Below are 16795 nucleotides of genomic sequence, written 5' to 3'. Positions count from 1 at the left end.
CAGGTGAGATGGTGCAGCTGGGACAGGTGAGATGGTGCAGCTGGGACAGGTGAGATGGTGCAGCTGGGACAGGTGAGATGGCAAATGTTTGTTGTACAAGCCTGGTGACCTGAGTTCAGTCCCTGATTTCACATGAAGGTGGAAGGAGAAAATTGACTTCATAGAGCTGTCCTTTCCTGCTGTGCTGTGGCACCTGTTTATACCCACATCGGATAACACACTCACACAAGAATAAGATTCGTTGGGGTTCATTATGGGGCTGAGACACAGCTTCTCAATTAAATCCCCAGTATGGCAGTGAGAATTTTAATCACCCATGAGCCTCACACAGGCTACTCAGGAATATATATGTAGACTTGGCTGATTGTAGGAAATTTACAGCTTTTTCCTATTTAAAAAACAACAACAACAACAACAACAACAACACAGTTTTCTTTTATTTTCTTTCTTTTTTATTTAAGCTGACAATCAGGGAGAATTACATCCTGGGGTTGGGCAGATGTTGGACTTGCTCAGAAGAGAGTTCTTCTGTCTCTTAGGTTTTCTTGGTTTTCGTGTGTGGGAGAGGGCTGAGTTGTTGCTGAGGCTGGAGCTTGTGATCCTCCTACATCTGCAGAGCGATTGGATTGCAAGCATGTATCACTTCTGCCTGCCATTCAGCTTCCTCCATATTGCGAGATTGACCTTCACCTAAAAGAGATCCCTGCCACACACCCAGAGGGAAGAGAATTAAAACAGGCAGATGTTTATTCTGAGTAAAACTCGTTTGGAACTACTAAGAAGTACAAGAAGACCTTTCTCATCTTGTGCAAAAACCAACTTAAAGTCTACAGAAACAAGGACTGTAGAGCAACGAAGACATCTTAAGTTTCACAAACCTGTCTGAAATTACACTTGCATTTAGTAATTCAGGGCCAGTTCCTACTAGCTTTCCTCTGCCTGCTTGCCACAACTTGTAACTATTTCTTTTTACTCTTTCCATTTTCATTTCTCCAAAGTAGCATGTAAGGGCTTGTGTCTGTCTTATAAATTTTATATTTTGTTGAGGTCTGTTAATGGGCCTTGGGAAACTTTGGACCAGTATTTCTCAATCTTTTTTATTTTTATTTATTTATTTTTTTTAATGGTCATGTGGGTCTTGCCACTGGGGTGTTGGAATACGGCTAATGAGGTGCCAGGCTTGTGCTCCTGAGAGCCCAGGGGAAGCAAAATGAAGTCTAACATAGGTGTCTGACACAGGCTGTGGTTCTCAAACTTTTGGGCACCCAGATGCTACTGAGAACCACAAGGAGTTGAGAACGGGGCTCCCATCCTTCTGTGTACCCCTGCTGGGGACTGTGAGGAGTTGGGAACAGGGCCCGAGGGGGTGGATGGGGGTGGGAGATCCAACTTAGCTCAGTGTGAGTGCCACGAATGTGGAGGGGTCTTCTGTGGGAGACTTAGGCATGAATCTGTATGACAAAGGCTTCCCCCAACCCCATGGTGGTCCTTGATGAAGGAGACCATCCTTGCTTATCCGAACTGCTTTATTCATGGTGGATGAAGATGCATACAACTTACTCAGGGTGAACCAGAGATTATGCTACGTGACCAACACGGTCCTCTTAGTGGGGTGTCGTGGTCACATGCTCCAGGACAGAAATCTGGTCAGGAGCTAATTCAGACTCCTACCCATTCTCAGCTATGAGTTTTATCAGGGTTCTGACCTTTGGTGATACCTTTCTAGTTCTTCTGGCTGGTGGCGCTATCCACTGCCCCACATGGTCATTCTTCTCAGACATCATGTTTTAAAAGATCTGACCCCCTCCTCCATGAAAATTTAATACCACGTGTTTGTATGCACCCCAAAGCATCTTTTAGTCATTAAAACAAGAGTAAGAGATTTTACCTTCCTAAGAGTCAACTCTGCCCCTTAGAGATCGGCATCACCCTTGTTGTCGAAGATAGACACTCCCCAGCAATCTGAATGCTGAAAAGAAAGTAGTGGCTGTTCAAGGATGCCTTTATAGAACGGAGCAGTTCATGGCTGGTTTCTCTGTGGCTGTCAACAGAAGGAAGGTGCAGATGAATATAACTTTGACAAGCAGTGTGCCAAAGTCACACTAATTCCACACATAAATCAATGCAAGCTCACTCCATGGTCAACAGTGACCATGCTGATAATCGCTGGCAGTTGGTTTGCATGGTTGGAAAGAGATACTCAGAAGACAACATTCTGAACCTGTTGTCTATCGGTGGCCTCATTATCACATCTGTTCCTGCTCTGGTTAAACACAGCCTGTGTTTTGCTTCTATTGCAGACCTAGCACCCAGCAGAGGGCTTTGCATTGAAAAATCAGGCTTCTAAATAGAATGGAGAGTGTTTAGTTAGGTTTTGATTTTATATAAGAAATAATTCTTGCTGCAACGACATGCCATGTAATATTGGGAAATATACTCATGTTAAAAAAGCCATTGGTTACTGAAATTCAAATGTGAGCAGAAGTGGTGAATTTGTTTGTTAAATATGAGAACCCTCACTTTTAATTTGCATGAATAAATTCGTGAAGAACGTGTGTTAAGTGGTCGCTAGTGCTCCAAACTTGATTTTCTTCTGCATCAGAAAACGCCAGACCGTATACTGCCTGTCACCACATACTTCCATGGGTAGAGAAGGAATCAAATCTTTAGGTTATGTTTTGTTTGAGAGCTGGTGATGTAAGAAGGTGAGGACTAACACCCTAAAACACTTCATCTGTGAAATACATGAAAATGTATTTCATCTGTGGCCAGCAGAAGGGAAGGAAGTAAGGGCAGTCAACCTTCTCCGAGCTCAGTCCCGCCCTCTCAAGCACTGTGCCCCTGAGAGCTGTGGTGTGGGCACCCCTCCCTTCCCTCACATGCCTCCCTGTTATTGTCTCTCTGTGTAACTGAGTCTGGATGCCTATCAAGGATGTTGCAACTTACATCCTTCAAGCCCCATCTGGACTCTGGGGTGGGGGCTGGAAGCAGGGTTAACTCAGACTAAAGAAACTGTTAACAGTGAATCCTGAGCAGATTCCTTCCCACAGTGAAGAGTACAGACCTCTATGGTGCAAAATATGAAGTTCCCTTACCTGTCTTTCCTGCCCCCTTTCACTTCTGCTTGAACTCATTTCATACTGAGATGAGCAAAGTGACTTTTCTGGTTTTAAAATTGGAGAGAGAGAGAGAAAAAAAAATGAAGCAGGCTCTGCATAGCTCTTACCTCTGGATACAAGTTGGAATCTTCAGGCTATCCTTCCCTGGACCTGGGAGGAGTCTAGAATTAGCAAACTCTCAGAGAAACAAACATGGTCACACAGGTTCACGTGTGCAATAAATACAAATAAATGAGCAAATACACATATGAACACATGGATGTTTACAAAGAAAGGCTATTGATATGACCAGACCTTCTGACTCTTAGCCTTGGGTTTTAGTCATGCACTGTGACATTTTCTAGATTGAACAGATGATATTAGGTTTTTAAAACTTTTTAAACTTAACTTCTCAGTTTGCACCAAGGCTTATAGCCTTAAGGAATATGGTTTGTGATTTTAGAGTATGATACAAAGTTGTGATGTTTTTGCTCAAAGGTTGGTAGCTGTCTCTACAAAAACAGGACCACACTTGTTGATATAAGTAAGTAATAAGGAATATTATGAAGTCCACTAAATGTCCATGGAGATTACGATGTGGAGAAATGGAGTGACACTCACTCCGAGTCATTGCTCAGAAATGGCTGCAATCATCTCCGAGGGTATGGAGCAGCTGCTCAACAAAGGCTCAGGGGAACCTGGAGCCACTATGCCCAGGCCAACATGGTTGAAACAGCTGAAGTACAACATCCCCCACACAAAGTCTCTTCACTTTTGTAGGAACTGGTGATCGGGATAATATTTTGGGATGATAACTTTTGTTGTGTGCCACAAAACATCAAATAGGATCTAGCCCCACACTGTTGATGCTTCAGATGTCCCCTTGCACCAGTCACCCCAGATTCCACTCTGCATTCATGTCCAAGGAGCAAATCAGAGGGATGACACATGAAACATATCTAAGAAATTACTGAGAGACATTGAAAACTAGAGACACTTCAGATGGTCAAGCAGGTCTTTGTCCCAAAGGAACTGTGCCTAATAAATCTATGGATGCCCAAAGGACACAGCATCAGGGAATTGCGGAGGAGCACCTTGGGGAGAACTGACTCTCACTAGCCTCTTGGGGCACAGATTTCAGGAACATATACCCTAGTTTCATTTCAGGGATGGGATAGATTTCCTAACTGGAACTAATGTCTGATCACAGAGAAAATGCTCCCCAAGAGAGGAGCCAGTGAGGAACAGAGCAAGCCCAACCAGAAGGCTATACTGCTGCTCTGTCTGCTCAGCATCAAGTGGAGCTCTCTCACCAGATGTGGAAAGCACTTGCCTTAAGGAAGAAGTGAAATCCAAGAGCTTTGAATAAGTTCAGTGAAGAAGAAAGTCACAGAGTCAGTGGTTCTTACCAGCCTCCATGTCAGTGGATGCCCATTGTCAACACTAACCTTGTGCTGTTAAGTGTTCCACACTTGACTTGAAAAAGGTTCGAGTCAACTGGTACCAACTGGGCCCTGCTGACACTAGACAGAATTTAGCTACGTTTCCTTCTTGGGTGAGTCTATTTCTTTGGTGGTGTGTGGAGACCCTGATTGCTCATATTAGCTTTAGTGCCATCCATACCCTGAACACTTCTGATCTGAGATTTATCAAGAATAAGGAACCAGAGGTTTAGGTTATTTTGATTTAGGGTCTTAGCTTATGTTCAAATTTTTAAAAGAAGGATAGCCAGTCTTGGATATAATAATAGTATATATTAGTACTATAAAATAATAATTATGATATTTATTAGACCCAAATGTTAGGGGAGTAACCAACCACTTTTTGAGTGGGTTTAAGGTCTACTCCTTGAGATGGAAGTCAGACCTGATACTGTTAATGAGGCCAAGAACATGATACTATCATCCTGCTAAATGAATGAATATAGCTATAAAATGACTGCAAATGGCACATTGCTATACCCTAGGTTAGTGCACTGCTGAATCATTATCAGAGACACTTCTTGAAGGACATGATAATTAACCCAGACACCTACGACCAAACAGCATGTAGGGAGTGAGAACCTTTGGGGCACTCAGCCCTAAATGGATCTTATCTGGCCCCTCCCATAAGGCTTGGTTTATGAAGAAGAGAAAGAAGGAAGACTATAAGAGCCAGAGGTGGTTGACTCTTAAGGAAACTGCATTTTCCAGATACCACAGAGCAGATGCCTATGAACTCTCAGAGACTGTGACAGCAAGCACAAGACCCATACACTCTCAAGCCAGACAAGATCCCAGCAGGGAGGACAGCACATGGGCATAAATAGCCACGTAGTTATTCACAAATATTAGCTGCTGGGAGAGGGAAGAATCAGCTTTTTTCAATAGAGGGACACTAGGTAGATCAAGGATCAGTTGAGGAATACAGGATTTTTTCCCCCCTTGGGACATGTATTGTTAGTCATCTGAATATTTCCTTTACTTCGGAGAAAGTTTTAAGTTTCATGAGTCCTCCACCCCCCACCCCCAACTTGTCAAATTTTGTCTTTGCTTCTCCTGCAACTGGAGTTCTGAGAGAGCCGTGTCTACACCTCTATCTTCCCTTCCCATCTGAAAGTTTCAGTGTTTCTGCTCTCACATCAAGGTCTTTGATCCATTTAGAGTCATTGAGATATGGGAACTGATTTTGTTTTCCTACATGTAGATATCCCCTTGTCCAGCACTACTTCTCGAAGAGGTTGTATCTTCTTTGCTGTGTATTTTTGACACCTTTGTCAAGAATTGGATGGCTATAGCTGTGTGGGTTTATAACTAGGTTCTCTTTATTTCGCTGATACACATGTCTGGTTTTGTGCCAGCATCACACTAGTTTTGCTATGATGACCCTGTAATGGTGATCACTGCATCATTGTAGATACCATTAGAGAGAGAGAGAGAGAGAGAGAGAGAGAGAGAGAGAGAGAGAGAGAGAGAGAGAGAGAGAACTGGATCATTTGAGCATCTATATTAGTTTTAAATTTGTTTTTTTTTCTAGTTTTGTTAGGAATGAATCTTGTTAGGAACCATTTGTTAGGAATTAGAATCTTGATTAAGATTGTATTGAGTCTGTATGTTGCTTTTGAAGAACGGTCATTTTCATAATATCAAGTCTTCCAGTTCATGAGCATGGAAGAGCTTTCCCATATCCTAGTGTCTTGCTCATCTTTTTCTTTAGTGTGTTAAAGCTGTCCCTATAGGTATCTTTTCCTTAACTTTCATAGGTCTTATGTGTTTAAAAATATGCTCATTTATTTTCAGATTTTAAAATTATGAGATTATAAGTGTCCAAGATATGTTCTTATATATTTTTTTTGAATTTCTTTGGAACTGTGACAATCTCCCCCATTTCATCTGCAGTTCCATTTCATTAATCTCTTCTCTCATCTTAAGTGTTTCTTTTTATACACTACTTTGGGAGGCTGGCTTACTCTCAATTTTCCAAGTCCCTACCTTCTCCCTTAGAACTGCTTTCATTGCATCCCACAAGTTTTGGTATATCGTTCAATGAATGTTTATCTCACTCTTGGAATTTTAAATTTTCCCTTTTCATTTCTTCAGTGACCTATTTTTTTCTTCAACAGTTGGTTGTTTAATCTCATGAAGTTTTATGATTCCTGTAGTTTCTCTTACTATTGATTTCTAGTTTTATTCCATGGGGGGCTGATAGAAGAGAAGTTATTTCAAATTTTATAAGTTTTTGAGACTTACTTTGCATTCTACTATATGTTCTGTTTTAGAGAAAGCTTCATAGAATACTGAGAAAAATATGCATTCTTCAGTGTCTTGATGGAATACTTTCTATGTAGATGTCTGGGTTCCATCCATCCATTCTGGATGCCACTGAATAGGGTGTTTTTCTCTTTTCCTGTTGGAATGATCTATCTGTGGTGAGAGTATATTGAAATCATCCACTATCACTGTGTTGGGATTAATCTAGAAGTTTATAAACAGTAATTTGATGAAATTGGATGCTCTTAAAGTTGGTGTGCATTGAGGGGACCATAAGAAGCCCCAAGTGTGTGGAATCCTGAATGCATGTGTGTGGTTGATATGAGACTACCATGTTAAAGATCAAGCCTCATGGAAAAATGTCAAAGCCGTCTCCTTTGAGGAGGGTGAGGGTCAGGCTTAGAGGGATGGCAAGGCTTCCGTGTGCCGTGGCAGTGTGTATGTTTAAAATTGTCATGCCTTTGCTGGGTGTGGTGGTGCACACCTTTAATCACAGCACTCCAGAGGCAGAGAGCAGGGGCCAGGGGGCAGGGGGCAGGGGGAAGGAGGAGGGGGAGAGAGAAGGGGGAAGGGGCAGGGGGCAGGGGACATAGAGCAGAGGGCAGAGGGCAGAGGGCAGAGGGCAGAGGGCAGAGGCAGAGGCAGAGACAGAGGCAGGCAGAACTCTGTGAGTGTGAAGCTAGTCTGGTCTGCAAAAAGAGTTCCAGAATAGCCAGGGTTACACAGACAAACCCTGTCTCAAACTAACCAAACAAACAAAACAACAATAAAAACAGCACCCAAACCCAACCAACTAAGCAACCAAAAATACCAAAGGAATTTTAATGTCTCATTGATGGGTTGTTCCTTTAGTCAGTATAAAGTGTCTTATTCTTGTTTTTAATCTTGTCTGACCAGCTTTGGTTTGGAATCTATCCAATTGTAGTCCTGTAGAGCCTGCTTGTTCCATTTCCTGAAGTAAATGTTTTCCGACCTTTCATCCTAAGGTGGTATCTCTTTCGATGGTAGCAATCAAACGGACCCTGTGTCTAGCCGCAGCGTGTGATCATCTGGCAGCGTGTGGTCATCTGGTAGCGTGTGGTCATCTGTGCCTTTTAACTTGAGAATCCAGATTACTCATAGTCACGGCTCTTTCTGAGACCCGTTCCTTCCTATGTCTCACTGCCTTTGTAGTGTTTGCTATTTGTTTCCCCAATTCTCATTCTCTTAACTATTGCTCTGACATATTCCATTCCCTTTTCTACTCTCTTGAATGTATTCTTTGTCTCTTTAGTTTGAAGAATTCCTCTCATTCTCTGTGGAGCTAGTTTAGTAATCTTCAATTATCTTAGCCTGCTCTCTTCATGGTTAAAAAGTTAGTTTCTCCTCAATTATGGTAGAAAAATTTTCTGAGTAAATTAGTCTGGGTTGGCAACTGTGTCTTATCAGAACTTGAAATATATCATTCCAAATAAGCCTTGCTTTAAAGATACTATTGAAAACATGCTGTCATTTTTTTTCCTGCTATCATTCTGATAAGCTTGCTTTTAAGTGTAGCTGGGTGCTTCTCTGTTAGGCCCTTTTCTTGGGAAGATGAATGGGAGTGCCAATGCTCCCTGTCAGGCTGGGCAGTTTTCTTTAGAGATAAATGGTTATGAATAATAACCTGTTTTACTTGTTTATACCTTCTCAAGTTCCCTTGCTTCTTTTGTTCTCTGACCAATTATTGGCTTAAAGCCTGGCAGGGAGATGGGGACCAAATCCTTGAGACCTTTCTGAGCTGGTTGTTCTGTGTCTTAGTTAGGGTTTTACTGCTGTGAACAGACACCATGACCAAGGCAACTCTTCTAAGGACAACATTTAATTGGGGCTGGCTTACATTTTCAGAGGTGTAGTTCATTATCCTCGTGGTGGGTGCATGGTACCATGCATGGCATTGAAGAAAAGCTGAGAGCTACATCCTGATTCACATGCTGAAAGGAAGAGAACTGGGCCTGGCCACATCTCCTAATCCTTCTATTCCCATTGAAGAGTTCCACTTTGTGGAGACTAAGCATTCGAATGTATGAACTATGGGGCTGTTCTTATTCATCCACCATGCTGTCATCTGGAACATTCTACTACAGGTGTTTCGGGAGATCCCACACTTGTTTGCAGAAAATCTCAATCTCTCTCTCTCTCTCTCTCTCTCTCTCTCTCTCTCTCTCTCTCTCTCTCTCTCGGCTTAATAGACTAGACTGTACTCCAACCCATGCTGCTGTGATACAGATACACTTCTCTTCTGTGGATACTCTGAGAGAGCAATATTCCAGGCTACAGAGTTTCTTTGGGATCTCTTGGGAGAGAAGGAGATAAAGTATCTCAAGATAAGAGCAATCTCAGCGAACTCAATGCCACCTTCTTGGGTGTAACTTTAACAAAGGGCTGGAGCCTTGTGACCATAATGGGTCCAATGTATTTTAAACTTCCTTCTCCATTAGACTTTGAAACAGCTAAGAGCCTTCCTGGGACTTACTGGATATTGTAGAAGTTGAACTGGTTAGGCCTTTTTATAGGGGCTCATAGGAAACTCAAACTCAGGGACATTCAAGTAGGGATGTTATGGATCCCTCAATCTCATCATGCGTTTCAGGAGATAAAGGGAGCCAGGCTCCTGCTTTGGGACTGTGCACTCAGTCCAAGTTCACTCTCTATGTGGCAGAAAGAAAGGGGGTAGCTTTGAGTATGATTACATAACTAGCAGGTTCGACTGCTCACTCAATGGACTACCCAAGTCAGACTTACACCAGGTAGCAAGGGGGTCACTTGCTTATCTCTGGGCAGTTGTAGTCATGGGACTTTCGATCTGTAAGCTCAAAAGCTTACCTTTGAATATTCTCTAATGGTTCATACCCCACATGACACTGGAGGTATTTTCAACTCCATGGAGAATCTGTGGATATCAAATCACCATTGCTTTCATACCAAGCCCTCATGTTGGAATGAAGAGATGCTTAATGCCTGTCAAAATTTAAATCCTTCCACATAGGTCCCAGAAGGAGAGGGGGGACCCCCTCCACTCATGTGAACAGGCCCTCCTAATGACTAGCTGAGCAGCCCACCCTGACTGAAATATTCAGCCTCCAAAGACTCCAGATTTAGTATTGTACACTGTGGGAGCTCTTTCATCAAGGACGGAATTAGCTACGTGATTGCACATATTATGAGTGTGGGCATTCTGCCTTGAGGCCTCTACTCCAGAATTCTAGTGCCCAACTTGTCACATGCTTTGCGTTTCACTATAGCTCTTGAATTGTGCAAGTAAGAGAAAGCTAATATCTGTAAGGATTCTACACGTGCCTTCCTAATTCTACATGCAGCCACAGGTATTTTGAGAAAAATCCACATTTTGTTTTTTTTTGCAGCTCTCTCTCAGAACATAATAGACTGGACATAATCCCAATCCCCATGCAAATCCCTGGAGGGAAAGTGGCCTTTTAAATACCACTGAAGCTATCATTAAACATTCACAGAAAATTCTTGAACTCTTAGATGCTGTCCTTCTTCTCATCCAAGCCTCTGTAATGAACACCAAATGTTGGAAGATCCTGTGGCTAGGGGAAATCAGGCAGCTGCCTCCAAGTATAAAGGGGCAGCTCTGGGTAATAGCATGGGACACTTCCTGTTCTCTGGGAAGAATTCTTGCTGCCTCCTGAGAGAACTCAATATTCCCCCTCCAAGCCAGCTCTGGTCTCAAAGAAAGAGTGTCAGCTGGACTAGCACAGGTGGAGGTCTCTCCCAGTAGCTCTTGTTTCCTAAACTTCTTTAATGGAAGATCCTAAAGCCCCTCCATCTGATGTATCACCTGGGACAGAAGACTCTAACACTGGCTAAGAGGATGATCTTACTGAAGCCATGCAACAACTAGTCCAGGTTCATCAACAAATAAATCCACCAAATAAGCACCTATACTCCCAGGTACCAAAGACATGAGACATCTCCAAAAGAGGGGTGGCAAGATTTTACACATGTCAGGAGGACCTAAGTCTCAACTTCTTTTAGTCCTGGTAAATATTACTGGCTGGATAGAGGCTTTTCCATGTAAAATGGAAAAGACTCCAGGCAGGAGGACTGGGCTAGGGTAGTCCCAGACATGAAAGATAGCTCCCAGGGTCTTCCTGAAGGCTGTGTGGAAGAAGTTACTACCAATGTGACGATTACATTTTTGTTTGTCTTTTGAGACAGGGTTTCTCTGTGTAGCCCTTGTTGTGCTGGAACTCGCTCTATAGACCAGGTTGGCCTCGAATCTGGAGATCCACCTGCCTCTGCCTCTGAGTGCTGGGACTAAAGGGGTGCGCCACCACTGCCTGATGAATACTTTTGTTTTCAATGTGATCCAGCAATGTTATATTATTCTCCCTGCCTCACTGAAGTCCATACTAGCAGATCAAGACTTTGTAGAAAATTCATCCTGCATTTGGATGTTTGATATTTAAAAGTAATATTGTACACAGTAGCTTTGACAGAAACTGTGTTACTGTAAATAAGAGAGATGGGCAAATACTTTAGCTTTCTGGGTTTTGCTTATTTTTGTTTTGTGGATCAAACTGAGACACTGAACCTGCTGACAAATGCTTTACCTCAGAGCCAAATTCCCAACCCCCCTGATTTATTCTTATAAGACTTTTACTATTTTTTTTATTTAAAAATACAAGTTTTTCATCTTTGAAAAATAAAAGAAAAATGAAAAGGCAAAGATTAAGTGTAGCAAACTAGTATAATAAACACTAATAACTGACTTGATGCACAGGTGATCAGCTGAACTAACCTAAAAAATGTCGACTATATCTTTCCCCTACACGCAGATTCCCTCTTATATTGTTGGAGGGTGTGTAGATTTGTATAGATTTACTGGAGAGAAATTTGAGAGTATTTATTAACATTGTGTCATGCCCAATTTCCAAATGTACTCCTCAGATAATCTCACAGGAGAGTGCAAATGTGAAGACATTTAATGGGCACTGCGTTTATCCTATGAAAATCTGAAGCAACTTTAATGTCCATCAGTTGTCAAAAGTACTAAAATGTTGTGAGAGTAAATGATGTTCCTGGACCATACATTTAAACAGATGAAATGAATAGCATTTGGTAGCACACAACTGTAAATCCAGTTCTTGGAAGACTGAAGCAGGATAATCTCAAATTCTAGGAAAATTTGGTCTACAAAACATTCTCATAAAAGAAAAAAGTTAAAATAATAAATTTGAGATTATATATATTCACTGCTATATAAAAGGAAAATGCATATATATTCATGTGAATGTGTAACAGAGTATCCCACAGGCTTTTGAAATAGGGTGTTAGATATACATATAGACCTGGAAATATTTCAGTTACTTGAATAGCTATGCCTTTGATTATCTAGTGTTTATATGCACGTGTAACTGTTCCACAAATGGAAACCACCTAGAGAAATACAGGCTAAGTTTCTACAGCAGTGGCCATTTGTGATATCTGATAGCAAAGGTTTTGCTTTTAACTTCATCTCTAAATTGTTTTAATATATAAATGTGAGATTATAATTGTTTTACATTAAAAACATACTTCAAGCAAAATGAACATTTTTTTCAAAAGTTTGAGAATTCAAGAGTAAACACTGTACCCATAGATTCATAAAGCTTAGTCTAAATGTTGCATCAAGTTCAAAACTTAGAACTTGGTGAACCTTTCAAAGACTATTATAAACCCAAGAGGGTTTAGCCTAGCCTGCACACACAAAACGCATCACTAAAATTAAGTGTAGCCACAGTACATTTTTATGCAACAGTGTTTTAATTCTAAATTGATGACAGTGACTCAAAAGTACACTGTCGGGTACTTTAGGATATGTGCACAGAGGAAGCATGGCTCTGTCTCCACAGCAGACCCGCAAAGCCATTGATCTCGGCTTTGTGCTCTCTGAGGCGCACTGTCCCTCTGCTGTAAGACCTTAGTTGCTTTCATCACACCATTTTCCTCTTGTAAATAAAAGTTCNTGTGCAGTTCACCATGCCCCAACATGAATGGGTAACAACCAGATNCAAATGCTTCTGGCTTCTCCATCTAAGTTGGTTTTCCTGGGTGGTTTCTGCAGGACTTGCTCCAGCTTCACATGGGGTAGGTGAAGGACCCAGCTAATGAATGGCAGTGTGTGGGGAAATTGTGCAAGCTATGCTTGTCCCTGGTGTCCTTGGAGGCCACATCAGGCCTTGGGCTTGTATGTAGCACTCCACAGTTGCTGTTTACATAATTCTACATGGTGTCTTCATAGTCCATATACCCAATGTTTATCCTTGGCTTAGAATAGATTCCAGAGGAGACCTGAAAGGACCAAAGAAGAGAAGACGGAGGGTAAGTCTTCCACTGGGCCTCTTCCTAGCCAGCCTCATTTTGTCTTATGCACACACAGCACCTTAAAAGGAGCCTCTGGGAAGCCTGTGGCCTTCTGCCAGCCTTGTCAAAAGAGCCTGTGACTCTGGAAGACTCCAGAGGTTTTCCTTCTGAGCAATTCCAAAGGTAGTCATTGTTCAAAGATGTCAGAATAAATTAAACTGTGTGTGCTCCCAGAGTCCACAGAGGACTTGAGTTCTGCTTGGTGGAGCAAAGCCAGAATACCCCCAACTTTCAGAAAGTACCATTGTGGGCTGGTGAGATGACTCAGTGGGTAAGAGCACCCGACTGCTCTTCCGAAGGTCCAGAGTTCAAATCCCAGCAACCACATGGTGGCTCACAACCATCCATAACAAGATCTGATGCCCTCTTCTGGAGTGTCTGAAGACAGCTACAGTGTACTTACATATAATAAATAAGAAAGTACCATTGTAGCATCATGGATATTCTTCAGAATTTTAAAAAACTGTACATATCGATGTGTGTGTTTATATGTGAGTGTGTGCACATGAGTGCAGGTGCCCATGGGGAGTAGAAGAAGCCACTGGATTCCCTGACACTGGAGGTGTGGCTGGTTGTGAGCTGCCCAGTGTAGGTGCTGAGAACTGAATTCTGGTCTTCTATAAGAGCAGTAAGGCTCTTAACTGTTGTACTCTCTCCATGGATATCTTAAATTATCCAGGAGTTATGAATTAGGACTTTTTCATAATACATGTCACTACCTCAGTTTTATTCAGTATTAATTTAGTGCCTTTTATGTTGCTAACCATACAGCTCTAGCTGATGGCTGTCCAGCCCAACAGTATTTTAGGATAAAGATTTTCAAATAAATAGAATTTAAAAATAAGTATAAACCACAATTGAATTACACGTCAGCACATTGCTCTGGGAAATGTACCCATACGCCTCCAAAACTCCCTCATGCAGTGATTCTTTATTGTTAAAACTACATGCTTTCTGTCTCTACTGTGCTGGCAGATAAAGGCTATTGATAATGTTTCCTTTCCTAAGCAGCTATACTGTGAGGGTTATTAGGATGGTCTCCAGAGGAAACAGAGAAAGCCAAGAGGACAGTAAACACTGCGTACCTCACTCGCTCCATGTGTCCTCACATGCTGAGCTGTGGAGGGACAAATAAGCGGTGAGATTCCACTCATATTTAGCTTTTTACAACCTCCCATTAATTAAGGTTGATCCTTCTGCCTGTTATCTATAGACTGATCTCCAGCAGTATTTCCTATCCTCATTTCTATCATGGGAACAATTCTTAGTGTCCACAGAAGAACCGGTAGCCTGGGGTCGGTGGGTAAGCGGGCTCTTTTGCCACTGGAGACACTTCGATACCTCTCCCTTTGTCAGGGTCCGCCATGTGTAGGATGGGACAAGAGCTGCAGCTCCAGTGAAGTGCAGCAAGGAGAGTGTGAGGCCCCGCTAAGAAGGCAGGTGGCATCTTTGGATGGCCTTTAAAAACAGGCTGTATGAACCATGCCCTCAGCTATCCTACCAACAACAAGCCCCGGGCTCTACACAGCTTCCAGAACAAAGGTCAGTTTTCAAGTATCTACAGTCAGCCCTAGGACAAATGCTGCCATGCTTTGGAGCAGAACTACGGATTGTCCTCTTGGTTCTGGGACAGACAAGAGTCAGAGAAAAATTCATCCCATTTCATGTCTCACCGGCTGCTGGTTCCAGCACCTGCTGAGTGTGGTACACCAGAGAATAAACGTCATCGCCACTTACAACGTTCACTGAAACAAGAGAAGAGGTGTATTGCCACAGTCCTTTCCTCCTGTTCTTCCACTGACGCCCCAGCCCCCTCCTACGAGGTCACAGCAGAATCGACTTTGTCAAGCAGACAACCTCCTGTAGAGCCTCCCCTTCAGCTTGTGCCGTGTTGGCTTGGATCATCGGGAAGCCTTACCGTTCTCATACAGGGGCTCTGGCTGCCTTGGGTCGGGCAAGTTAGGGTAGGTGGGTTCTTGGAGCACAGTCTGAGGAGGGCTCCTGCAAACACAAAACACATGGCATCCCAGATGTCCCAGATGTGATGGAAAGGGTCAGCTGGAGGGTACAGCTCTGTGGTATAAGAAGAACCCTCACTCGAATGTGGACCGGGGCTCTGTGGGGCCACACATGCCCCACAGGAACGGGTTGTTTTTGCTCACTCATCCTCTGATATCACCCACGCATCTAGCTGTTACCATGTAGGGATCTGGGTCTTACTCATTTTCTCTGATAGTAAAAGAGTTCAAAGGCAGGAAGAATCCTGCAGGCAAAAGGTAACAGCAGAGAAATTGTGACCACAGCAGATGGCGGAAGACAGAACCAGCAGTGGAAGAAAGGCTTTTTACTAGGGCTGAGGAAACAGGCACATAGAGCAGGCACGCAGAGGAAGACCCTCAGCAGAGCAAGGGAATGGCCAGTCTTGAAAAGCTGAGGGCTAACTTCTCTTTGAGGGCTGGTTGTTGTTGTTGTTGTTGTTGTTGTTGTTGTTGTTGTTGTTATTGAAGTCATTGAAGGATCTTCCTCTCCTAATCTCTGGCTGATCAGTTGAAAAAATCCTGAATGACTGGTTGGCCCACAACTTGTGGATAAATGTGTCCTGATAGGATCTTTATCTTGGAAGCTGGAGAGGTGGTTCAGCAGCTAAGAACACTGACTGTTCATCAAAAGGATCTGAGTTCAATTCCTAGCACCTACATGGCGGCTTAGCTCATAACCGTATGTAACTCCAGTCCTAGGGGATCCCATGCCCTCCTCCACAAGGACTGCACATACATGATACACAGTCAAAACAGACAAAACATCTATATACATACAAATAAATAAATGTTTTGTTTTGTTTAAAGAAAGCTCTTGAACTTGCTGGACCAGTCTATCATCAGGGCACTATTGGAAAGAGGAAAATCCCACAAGGCCTTTGATTTAAACTGCAGGCTTTTGTCTCAGGTCAGGAGGGTGGTGAAGAAGCCAGCATCTTGGAAATGTGGAAATGCACCTGCTTCATTACCTAGTCAGGATCCCTCTCCTTATCCTTCTCCTCATCAGGGAGTCTAACTCCTAGCCCCTTAGAACAGTGCAGGATGCTAAGTAAAGAAACAGGGACTTGTCTCAGTTAAATATGGACCAGAGTAAGCAACTTGAATAAGGAGCAAAGGAAAATTGTCACACACATGCTACACCACCGGTGTGGGGAATTGCAGGCTGGTATTCAGTCGAGCTGAGGTCTGAACCCTGATGGTCATAATTCTCATGACACAGTAGGCATTCCCCCAGACTCCTGGAACTCCGGCCCCTGCCTAAGATACCACCTCCCACAGCCCCACAAGAGAAGTATGTTCAGTGGTCACGTAAGCAATGGCCCAAGCTTCTGACCTTCAGGCTAAACTCCTCCCCAGTTACCTAGCAAAAGTGGAGACCATAAAAAGGGCTGTTCAGCACACCAGCTCTCTTCTCTTGCTCTTCTCTTACTCTCACTCTTATCCTCTTACTCTCATTCCTTTGTCTTCTCTCTCTTCTCTCTCCTCTTCCCTTTCTCTTTGACCTCTCCTCTCCTCTCCT

At 42.9% G+C, this 16795-nt stretch overlaps 1 protein-coding gene across 3 annotated transcripts in view; it reads right to left on the bottom strand.

The window, feature by feature from the left end:
- Positions 1-13096: 13096 nt before the first annotated feature.
- LOC110320657 (Fc receptor-like protein 1) overlaps positions 13097-16795 on the bottom strand; it is a 14691-nt gene continuing 10992 nt past the window's right edge. For all 3 annotated transcript variants that reach the window (XM_021196759.1, XM_021196760.1, XM_021196761.1), the window contains 4 exons: positions 15156-15238; positions 14911-14982; positions 14323-14354; positions 13097-13201 (listed from right to left, as the gene is read on the bottom strand). In XM_021196759.1, the coding sequence (XP_021052418.1) occupies positions 13097-13201; positions 14323-14354; positions 14911-14982; positions 15156-15238 (292 nt within the window). The remainder of the gene's footprint in view (positions 13202-14322; positions 14355-14910; positions 14983-15155; positions 15239-16795) is intronic.

This window comes from Mus pahari, chromosome 4 (genome assembly GCF_900095145.1).
Source record: "Mus pahari chromosome 4, PAHARI_EIJ_v1.1, whole genome shotgun sequence".
In the NCBI taxonomy this organism is placed as follows: Eukaryota; Metazoa; Chordata; class Mammalia; order Rodentia; family Muridae; genus Mus; species Mus pahari.
The sequence above is the reverse complement of the archived record's forward strand: the minus strand, read 5'-3'. Positions and strand labels throughout refer to the sequence as shown.